This window comes from Bubalus kerabau, chromosome X (genome assembly GCF_029407905.1).
Source record: "Bubalus kerabau isolate K-KA32 ecotype Philippines breed swamp buffalo chromosome X, PCC_UOA_SB_1v2, whole genome shotgun sequence".
Taxonomy (NCBI): Eukaryota; Metazoa; Chordata; class Mammalia; order Artiodactyla; family Bovidae; genus Bubalus; species Bubalus kerabau.
The window spans coordinates 86,363,416-86,375,007 of record NC_073647.1 but is presented as its reverse complement, the minus strand read 5'-3'; the positions used below and the strand labels follow the sequence as shown (position 1 = coordinate 86,375,007).

General features: G+C 33.9%; 1 protein-coding gene and 1 non-coding gene across 5 annotated transcripts in view; one reads left to right on the top strand and one right to left on the bottom strand.

Moving 5' to 3' along the window:
* The first annotated feature begins 987 nt into the window (after positions 1-987).
* TRNAG-CCC (transfer RNA glycine (anticodon CCC)) lies at positions 988-1,059 on the top strand. Its single transcript has one exon. It is a non-coding gene; the product is annotated as a tRNA-Gly (tRNA).
* Positions 1,060-4,038: 2,979 nt separating this feature from the next.
* Positions 4,039-11,592, bottom strand: part of BRWD3 (bromodomain and WD repeat domain containing 3) — a 163,605-nt gene continuing 156,051 nt past the window's right edge. For all 4 annotated transcript variants that reach the window (XM_055564901.1, XM_055564902.1, XM_055564903.1 and 1 more), the window contains one exon: positions 4,039-9,550. In XM_055564901.1, coding sequence (XP_055420876.1) covers positions 8,796-9,550 — 755 coding nt within the window. In that variant the 3' untranslated portion in view covers positions 4,039-8,795. The remainder of the gene's footprint in view (positions 9,551-11,592) is intronic.

The window sequence follows — 11,592 nt, the reverse complement described above, 5'->3', positions numbered from 1 at the left end:
TCTTTAAAATTTTTAGCTCCTAACTACCACCTCCCCAAAGTACTAAGAGGCATAAAGATCCACATCTTAATGTCTCCTTTATTAAAAAATCTTAGCCTTAAGCAAAAAGAAATGTGACCTTCAAAGTACACACTGTATGACTTTGCAGCCTTCATTTCATGGACAATGGAAAAGAGGAAAATGGAACCAAATATTACCCCATTAATAAGATACAAAAGTTAAGACTATAAACCTGGAAGCAGATAGTCTGGATTAATCAAGGCTTTTCTATTTATTAGCCATGTTACCTTCAGCAAATTACTAGATTTCACTGAAACTCACTTTTTTTGATCTGAAAAACAGAATTTACTGATAGTATCATTCTGGTGCTTGAGTATATACTTAAAGATGAAATTTGTAAACCGCAAAGTTCTTTTAAAAAAATCACAATGCTTGGCACATAACAAGTACTCAGTAAAGGTAAATTAATTAATACATGTTGACTGAATTAATAAAACAAACAAATAAACAAGCCTGAGAAGGGATAAATCAGTCTTCTTTTAGCCACCTCTTATCATTGATATGAAGAATATAGGCTATAAATTCCTGGTTGTAAGTATCTTCTTTTATGAAGGAGATCTTCATACATATCTGGAAAAAGAATGTAACTCATTATCTCAGATTTTTTTCCAACAACTTTTACCTGAATAATTAAGCAAAGTGATAAAAGATGAATATCTTGACAATGTTGAAACGTATTTACCAGTCATATTTTTGAGGTGACTGGAGAATAGAAATATATCACTTAATAAGTATTTTCCTATATTATGGTAACTACTCAACACAATTAACAATAAAAATGAATAGCATCCTTCAAAAGTGAAAGGCAATGTGACTATGATCAAGCACTTACTACTCCATACCATCAGACTAGATAAAATTAACACTTATGTTCTTGTATACAAGGTGTGCTCTAATTTATAAATTAAAATTTAACAAATAGGGACTTCCCTGGTGGTCCAGTGGTTAAGACTCTGTGCTCCCAATGCAGGGGCCCGGGTTTGATCCCTGGTCAGGGAACTAGATCTCGCATGCCTCAACTAAGATCTGGAGCAGCCAAATTAAAAAAAAAAAAAATTAACAAACAGAAAAAATTCAGAACGACCAGTATATCATTAATGTTTTAGGTGAACAATACCCAACAGTTACAAAAAAAAAAAAAAAAAAAAAAAAAAAACTTCTAATAAATGAGTTAATGTTTAATTTGGGCTGAAATATCTCATTTAAGCATGATATTCTAAACTTTTTCTAAAAAGCAAAGAAAAATGAAATTAAAAAACACCTTCAGAGTTTTAATACCTTAAATTACTTGACAGAATACACAAAATACCAAATATAAAGTAACATTGTGATAATACAAATACTACTTAGAACTGTAACATGACAAAAATCAACCACAAAAGCATTCTTAAAAATGAATAAATTCCACCAAGTAATATTAATAACCTAAATCAAGCAATTTAAAATGTTTTTATTTCTTCATATATTTACTATAAAACTTATTCTCTGAAGAACATAAACATGCTGAGAAGGCAATCTAACAGTATATAAAGTTTACAAATTAAAGGATACTAGTTTAAAAGTTGTTTTTAAAAATGCTCCAATGTCAAATTAAGGTTTAATTTGTTAATAATTAATAAAAGTTAGAATTATTTATTAGCTTTTTTATAATTGATAAGTGAGAGGTAACTTTATTAAGGCAACTGACATAGCTGGCAAATACTAAAGTTACAAAAATAGGAAAAAAATTTTCTTCAAAATTCAGTAAAACATTGATACCATAAAAAGTTCTTTTTTATTTAATGATATATTTGGTTTACTGACAATAAGTAGCATTAAAAAAAATTCTTTTAAGTACTTATATAAAAGCCCTAAGAAAGCAACCGTAAGTGTACAGGCTTAAGTATCCAAAGAGAACCAACCCACAGGCTTAATACATAGGTTTTAATTTATTTTGTGCATTTATGGAAAGTAGTTTTAAATTATCAGTGACATATAACTCAAGAATAGGGTAGACAGCACTCTGTCCTTGACCTTCCCAACTAGGAAAAAAGTGGATCCTCTGAATACTGCTGTAAAATTTTGTTATAAAAAATTATTTACTTTTTCTATCTTAAAAGGGTTTCCCCGTTGGCTCAAAGGTAAAGAATTCACCTGCAACGCAGGAAAGGAGGGGCTCAATCCCTGGGTCAGGAAGATCCCCTGGAGAAGGAAATGGTAACATACTCCAGTATTTTTGTCTGGGAAATCCCATGGACAGAGGTGATGGGCTACAGTGCATGGAGTCACAGAAGAGTCTGACAAGACTTAGTGACTTAATAACAACAATCTTAAGGACATGGAAGCAACCTAGATATCCATCAGCAGATGAATGGATAAGAAAGCTGTGGTACATATGCACAATGGAATATTACTCAGCCATTAAAAATAATACATTTGAATCAGTTCTAATGAGGTGGATTAAATTGGAGCCAATTATACAGAGTGAAGTAAGCCAGAAAGAAAAACACCAATACAGTATACTAACGCATATATATGGAATTTAGAAAGATGGTAACAATAACCCTGTATGCGAGACAGCAAAAGAGACACAGATGTATAGAACAGTCTTTTGGACTCTGTGGGAGAGGGAGGGGTGGGGATGATTTGGGAGAATGGCATTGAAACATGTATAATATCATATAAGAAATGAATCGCCAGTCCAGGTTCGATGCAGGATACAGGAAGCTTGGGGCTGGTGCACTGGGATGACCCAGAGGGATGGTATGGGGAGGGAGGTGGGAGGGGGGTTCAGGATTGGGAACATGTGCACACCCATGGCCAATGCATGTTGATGTATGGCAAAACCAAGACAATGTTGTAAAGTAATTAGCCTCTAATTAAAATAAATAAATTTAAATTAAAAAAAAAAAAAAACTATCAGGTGAAGTCAGAAAACATCAGAGCCTGTTAATAAATGATTTTTAAGGTACACTTCTGTATCTTTAAAGAGGGCTATCTTTAACCAATCAAGCAACTACACATAAATACCAAACAATGTATCTCCACTTCAATCTCCAAATATTGCAAAAATGTGGACTACTCTCATAGCCATAGGATGATGCTGGAAGGCAGAGGTAGTAATTTTTTCTAAATACCTTATTTCTTAATTCTAAATGCACAAAATGCAGTGTATGTATAAAACATACAGTCCAGTCTTTAGCCAGCTTACTTACCTTGAAGCAAATGGAGTTCTGACCATTGGGAAGAAAATTCTCAGCAACCATTTAGTTGCAGAAGTGGAATATTCTTATTAAATGACCCTTCACTTCCTGGCTCAAAAGTTACCTCTAACCTTACTTCTCTCCCTCTTTCACGTACATTGAATCAAAGCACCATTTATAATAGAGTTAAGCCTCTGTGGGCAATTTTACTACAAATAAGAATGGTGGAGATTCATAAGCTCAGCTGCTACAGCTTGTAAGAAGTTTTAAACACATCAGAAATATATTCATTTCAAAGAGCTCTCTCTATAAAACAAAATGTTAAATAAAGCTTTGCAGGCTGTTTTTTAATGCACCAAGCAGCCCACATTTGAAATGTTAACATAGTTATTACCTAAAAATGACCCAAAGAATATCTGAAACTAAGGAAAAAAAAAACACCTTAATTTTCTTTGATAGGAAGAAGCACCCTAGTTTCTTAGACTAAAATAATAACAATAAAATACTATATTACAAGAAACAAGAAAGGAAAGGCCTACGAGTTACATGTTATAGTCTCTGAAGCTGGATAATGGAAAGGTAACTCCATATTTCTTTCTTCTTGTTAATTTATCTCCAGTATCTGAGTTGAAGCACAAAGCAGCAAGAGTGCAACTGATTCCAAACAACTTGGAATTTTATTGTAAACATCCCATAAAGAATGGCAACAAATTAGTCCAGTTTTTTTTTCTTTGAAGATAATTGCTTATAATGACTAATAACTGCCAAACAAAACATCTTTTATAAACCAAGCCAGTTTAGTTTACCTTTCTTTACTGAATTTTAGTTTAATGGACATTTTGTCCATATACAACATCACATCAACTATTAACTGAATGATTTTCCACCTTAAAATTTACGGATACTAAGAACAAACATAAGGTACAATTTTGTTAATACTTTGTTAGGAATTACAAAAGACAAGGATGATAAGTTACAGGACAAAGAAATAAATTACTGATTGCCATCACCACAGTATTGTTTAAAGAATTAACATTTGTAGTACTGCCTAATATGTATCTGGTGACACATGTAAATCACATTTCCCAAGTGGGTTTCTAAATATTCTTGTATGTGATTTCAAAAGTCAATTACCAATGGCAATTTTAATATGTATCAATAGTTTTATTTTTTAGAAAATACTTACAATGTTTTTATGTCAAAGTATCATATTCTAAATTTAATTAAGATAGGTCTAAGAGTAACAAATGGGCACACATATAAATAAACAAACACATCTTAACTCTAAACTGCAGGGCCTTTCTACTGTACTTCTCCCATCAATGAATCATAAATTGCCAGTTTTGTTGAAGTTTGCTAAATTAGGTACAGTCTTCATTGCAGAAAGAGAAATGAAGGTAAGAGCAAGCAAGAGAGAAATGATGGAATAGGAAATAAGGATAAGACTATATGAGAAATAAATGTCAAGAAATTTGAGGACAATAGATATTATATAAAATACAGCACCATAAATATAATTTAACTTCATAATTAAAATTTAATCAAAACTTGTTAAATTTGGGAAAATGATCTTTGAATATTCTACTTTCAATAACTTTCATAAAGCCTCACGTAACACAAAAATGTTGGGGATGGAATTAACATTTAAAACAATGAACTTTAAATGTTATAAGTTCCATTTCTTCCCCCAGAAATAATTATGTATTTCCCAACTCAAAATGTTGGTTATTGTTTAAAAGGCAGGATATCAAAGTATACTGAAAATTATGTAGTTAAGTCTCCCTTCTGTGGATGTGAAAATTCCAACTTAAAAAGAAAATGCCAACTTTAAACCTAAGTACCAGTTGATAAATGTGCATAAAATAATTCCCGAGATATATAAGCAAGTAATAGATGTTTAATTTTATCACTACAAGATACAAATTTTGAAAAATTCTCCAAAAAGCTTTTATCAAAAGTTAGAAGTGGTATACACATCTTTCTATTTCAATCATTCTGCTATTATCTGATGACAATCTAGGATTACAACAAAAGTAATGACAAAGATAAATCACTCAAATTTACTTTAAAATATTGGAAGGCTGAGTTAGATATCTGAGCACACAGTTGTGCAGAATAAGATTTAATAATTTTACTCAGTTTCCTAGCCTCTGGGTGAAACAAAGTGCTGTATGGAAGAATTTGAGCACAAGCCTGATCTCTGGGAAAGGAAACGGACAAAGAAACACATGAAAGAAGGGCAAATTAAATTTTAAAAATAGGGCATACGTACACAGCAAAAGGTAGATTGTTTATCTAGAAGGCATAATGATATGGATAATCAAGCAGTATATATACAGGGTAAGTGCTTTACAACAGAAGCAATGAATTGGTAGACAGTGAATACAGCTGTCTTCCATATAAACTTTTTTTTTAAATGTCTGAGATAAAACATGTTAAATTGAGGGGAAAAAATCTACATATAGATCTGTGCACACACACACATGAGTGCATGTGTGCACGCACACACACACAAATTTAGTCATTACACAAGAGGCCAGTGAAATGTTTTAGAGAGCATCCTGTTGCTGGAAGAGATACACACAACAAGCCATAGAAGCAACACAATCTGTTTCATAAACAGATACACATGCTAGAATCTTAAAGCTTGGAATTTAAACATTATTAGCATTCATGAGAAACATTACAATTCATTGACTATTAATATCTAGAACGGGAATAGGCTTGTACATGTATATGCTCTCATGGACCTAAATGTAACTTTTTTCTTAGAAATTCATTTAAAATTTAGACTTTTTTTTTTTTTTTTTTCAAATTTCTTAGCTCATTTCCTACTTGCTTTGCTATGGCTAAACCCAGATCTTATTTAGGTTTAAAGAACCTCTAAAAAATTAAAGTGATAAAATATCAATGCGATACAAATTACAACACATTCACAAGAGGTGATATTACAAAAAAAAAAAAAAAGGCAAAGTATAAATTGGGGGGTGGGAGTCCAGATATAAAGGTAAAAACACTGTCTTCCAAACTTTTATTTTTACACTTATTAAAATAATTTGCATGCAAACAGAAAATTATCTGTTTTGTAGTAAGTGAAAACTATGCTCATCTAACATACCCTGGTGACTAACTCTTTACATCCTAGTAACTGAAATCAACATTACAGCAAAATGCTGTTCACTAGTATTTTCACAGTATCTCACTACATATAAAATATTCTTTAAAATGTCTTCACCCTTTTTATTCTAATTATCTAAACCTAGAAAATCTTGACATTTGGGAAATAAATGTGCCATTTTTATTTTTCAAAATAAATTATAAATAAAGCTTGAGATAGCTAAACCACACAAATGGCAATTCTTCTACATTTCAAGAGGTCAGCTCTTCATAGAAGAATGTCAAAAAAAATTTTCACACTACAACGATATACATGATACACATTTGGATATATCCATGAATTTAAGTAACTATGTTACTTTGAATAGGGTAGGCCAAAGTGTTATCAATTCCAGGAAAACACAGGCACAAATTTAGTCTAAATGTCCAAGATATGAATAACTAAAATAGTACATTTTATCAAAAATCAAATGTAGAGTTTTAAACATGAATGTTTTTAAATCTATATTATGGGTTAAAAGTGGCAGCTGAGTTACAACCAGAAGTAATTTTGGTTTAGTGAAAAGTAGACTACAACAACCAAAAATAAACTTGATCTACTGTCAGGAAATATAAATTAGTTCCATTAATAATTTGCAATACTTTCTTAAAGCCTGAACATCATTTCTACTGCAAGTGAAAATTGCTTAAAGATGTTAGTCCAAGAAAACCCCCCACCCAACCCAACCAAAAAAGCAATTCTATGTGTGTACTCCTTCCTCTGCACTTAAGGATTTTCAGATGCATGAAATGAATGAAAACATGAGACAAATACATTAGCTTAAGAAATATCCTGGGATTACTAAGCATATATTAAGAAGTTCCTTTTATTCCATAAGTTTGATCTATGGGCAAACTGGTTGTTACAAAAACAGAGATCAATATTATTCTTACCTCAAAAATCTAGGTTATCTAATGAATTAGCAAATTTGCAATCCCTCAAATTTGAGGAGTAAAATTCATCTTGGAACTCAAGCTCACTTATGGAACCAATGTGCACTCTACTGCTGTAAACAAGACCATAGGGTTTATTTTTAATCTATAAAATAATGACTCAAAATATCAGTGTGCAGTGCAACCAGGTTCTATTCTGAAAGATTAACAGAAGAACCCTTTGGAATGGTATGAGCTGAACCTACATTGATTCAAAATATTAGCTAGCTAAAACATTCGAACTCAAACTAGGTGCTGTGCTACATTTTAAAATTCAATACCAGTCACTCACAGCCGTTAAATAGCAAGTGGTAGCAGGGATATATAAGCAGTAGATCAAGTCTACTTACACAAATACGCTCTAAGAAAAGCCTAATAAGGTAGAGGTTATGATACTTGAGAAAATTTAATTACAACTATTCATTTGAGAGCCAATACAATTATCAACAACCTCTCAGCTTATAACTTATGAGTATTCATTCCTACCATGCTTGTTCTATTTCTCCTTAGTTAGTAATGAATAACAGCATCTATTTTTCTTAATGTTTCCAGTAGTTGTAGTTAATAGAGGTAGCTGAGCTACTATTCAGTTATTCTTTGTGGATGAGGATTTTTCAAATGTTTAAGTTATTCTTTAAGCTACACAAGTTCTATTAATGCAATAAAATATAACAGAAAAAAGAAAATGGATGCAAGAAACTTTTGCATTTGGCACCTTGTCTAGATTGATACCTCAAGTATTCTTTTTTAATAAAGTTAATGCACACATCAGGACACACCACAAAGATCTGCTACATATTTACAAGGCACCAACCCTTTCTTACCTTTAACATGAATTAAGCAAATCAATGAAAAGCATATTAAGAACCCCCCACCCCCCAAAAAAAACTGTAGTATAAATATATACTTCAGTTCAGTACAATTCATGAAAGTTTGGCCTGGGAAGAGTAAAATAATCCAGATCGTTCTTACAATATAGAAACTGTAAACATTTAATAGCTGCCTTTAGGATTGGTGTATTGTGCAAAAGTTATTATTACTGGTACAAGAATCAAAATGGCAAAAACAAACTATATAAAACTCTGTAAGAAGGTGCTATACTTCTGTGATACAAAAGCAAAAGAGGGATATTCCATTTAGATAAAAATGTCATGCTACTCTTAAGAAGCTGAATGCTCCCTTAATGTAGTAAATCTGTAGTGTGTCTGTGGTTGTGTGTGTGTGTGTGTGTGTGTGTGTGTGTAGAATTTTTTTTAAAATTTAAGGCCTAATGAGTAAGGCTTGTTTGAACAAATGAAGTGTGGAGATCAAAAGTCTTGAAACAAATGTATACTGGCATAATGGAAAAGCACCAATGTGAAAGGAAGCAGAAGTCCCCACACAACTTGCTTTGTAGATTTCCTGGTAAATTCCCTGCAGTAGAAGGCCATTGAATTTTTTAAATTATTCTAAATTTATTAACTGCTAATAATTCCATCCCATGAGATGGCTAACCCTGGCTTTTTCTGTCATTTTACGCACTCTGCCTGATCTGGATGTACCAAGATTCAGAGGATCTTCAGTGGACACAAAATTGTCATTATCAGAATCATCATTATATAAAACAGTCCTCCTGCCTTGGTTTCTTGTTTTAATTCGAGGCAGTCTACTGAAGCGTCCTGAAAACATAGTATCAAATTCATCATCTGTGATACGTGCACGTTTGGCTCTGGTGGCTCCTCTAGAAGCACCTCTTCCGCCTCTCCCTCTTCCTCTCCCTCTCCCACCACCTCCACCTCTTCCTCGACTGCCTCGTCCCCTGCCTCCTCTTCCTCTGCCTCCTCTACTCCATCTACCCCATCTGCCCCATCTGCCCCTTCCTCCCGTGCCTCTCGTTTTCCAGTTTCTTTTTCCATTGGCATATTGCTTTCTGAGTTTTCTTTTAGGCCTAGTTTGTATGAATTTGCTATAATCGTGGTCTCCATCTACATAATCTTGATCTGTTCTGGAAGTTGATTCAGAGTCAGAATCAGAACCACAGGTACTTTCAGAACTTAAACTGGATTCTAACTCTCCACTCTCTGAGGAGGATAAATGTGATTTCTCTTTTGTTTCTTTTTTTTCTTTCTCTTCTCTTCCCATGATTTCATCTTCTTCTGATGCACTAAGTAGTTTTCTCTTGATTCCTGTCCGGGGCTCTCTGCCATCACCATTTGTAAGGGGTCCATCAATGGAGTGATCTAAATCAAGATGAATAAATTTTTTAAAGTTAAGCTTTGACACTGATGATTATGTATGTTCAAAAATTAAGAAACTGTCAAAAAATATTTCGTGCCCAAATATAGATGGGGTAAAACCATACAGAGTGTTGGAGTATGAATTTAAATCTGTTTGAAATGGAAGATGTTGTTGTTTAGATGCTAAGTCATGTCTGACTCTTTTGCAACCCCGTGGACTGCAGCCTGACAGGCTCTGTTGTCCATGGGATTTCTCAAGCAAGAATACTGGAGTGAGTTACAATTTCCTCCTCCAGAGGGTCTTCCTAACCCAGGGATCGAACCCACATCTCTTGCATTAGTAGGCAGATTCTTTATCACTAAGCCACCAGGGAAGCTCCTGAAATGGAAGATACTAAGGATTTTATTTTTGTCTGACTAATTTTCGCAGGGATGAAGGGACTATGTAGGGATGACGGGGGATGAAAAAGCTAGGCAAAAATTTAAGGGCTTGAACTCTAGGAGGGAACATGGGCACATATTCAGAATAATCTTATGCATTCATTAGGCATTGCATTGGAATTGGCATTGATGGAATGCCATTGGAATATGGCAATGGACAATGGAATATGGCAATGATGAGACAAAGTATTTGCTCCTTGAATTTATATTTTAGTGTGAAACCCTGAGAGACAATGAAGCAGACAAATAAATAATTTCAAGTACTAAAATGGGTTATAAAGAAAAGGAAAAGTAGGTAAAGAAAAGAGTGTGAATGTATGTATAATAGCTAGGGAAGACTTTTCAGCTGAGGCAGTATTTGAGAAAAAAAACTGAATGAGGTGATATCTGGACTAACACTGGAGGAAACAGAAACCAGTAAAATTAAGAGTAGAAGAGAAAAATAGGAAATAAGTTGGAGATGACAGCCAATGTAGAATTTTAAAGCTAGAGAATGACAGGATTCAATTTACATTAAAAGAGTGCTATGGTTGCTATCATCTGAGTTAATATTAGCCATTCCAGTTCATTTTAGTTATCTGATTCCTAAAATGTTGACGTTCACTCTTGCCATCTCCTGTTTGACCACTTCCAATTTGCCTTGATTCATGGACCTAACATTCCAGGTTCCTATGCAGTAATGCTCTTTACAGCATCAAACTTTGCTTCCATCACCAGTCACATCCACAACTAGGTGTTGTTTTTGCTTTGGCTCCATCTCTTAATTCTTTCTGGAGTTATTTCTCCACTGATCTCCAGTAGCATATTGGGGACCTACCGACCTGGAGAGTTCATCTTTCAGTGTCCTATCTTTTTGCCTTTTCATACTGTTCATGGGGTTCTCAAGGCAAGAATACTAAAGTGGTTTGCCATTCCCTTTGAAGTGGACCACATTTTGTCAAAACTCTCCAGCATGACCCATCTGTCCTGGGTAGCCCTACATGGCATGGCTCATAGTTTCATTGAGTTAGACAAGGCTGTGGTCCATCTGATTAGATTGGTTAATTTTTTGTGATTGAAGGCAAGAAACCCTTAGAAGAAATGGAGTAGCCATCATAGTCAACAAAAGAGTCCGAAATGCAGTAGTACTTGGATGAAATCTCAAAAACGACAGAATGATCTCTCTCCGTTTCCAAGGCAAACCATTCAATATCACGGTAATCCAAGTCTATGCCCTGACCAGTAACGCTGAAGAAGCTGAAGTTGAATGGTTCTATGAAGACCTACAAGGCCTTCTAGAACTAACACACAAAAAAGATGTCCTTTTCATTATAGGGGACTGGAATGCAAAAGTAGGAAGTCAAGAAACACCTGGAGTAACAGGCAAATTTGGCCTTGGAATGCAGAATGAAGCAGGGCAAAGGTTAATAGAGTTTTACCAAGAGGACACACTGGTTATAGCAAACATCCTCTTCCAGTAACACAGGAGAACATTCTACATGTGGACATCACCAGATGGTCAACACCAAAATCAGATTGATTATATTCTTTGCAGCCAAAGATGGTGAAGCTCTATACAGTTAGCAAAAACAAGACTGGGAGCTGACTGTGGCTCAGATCATGAA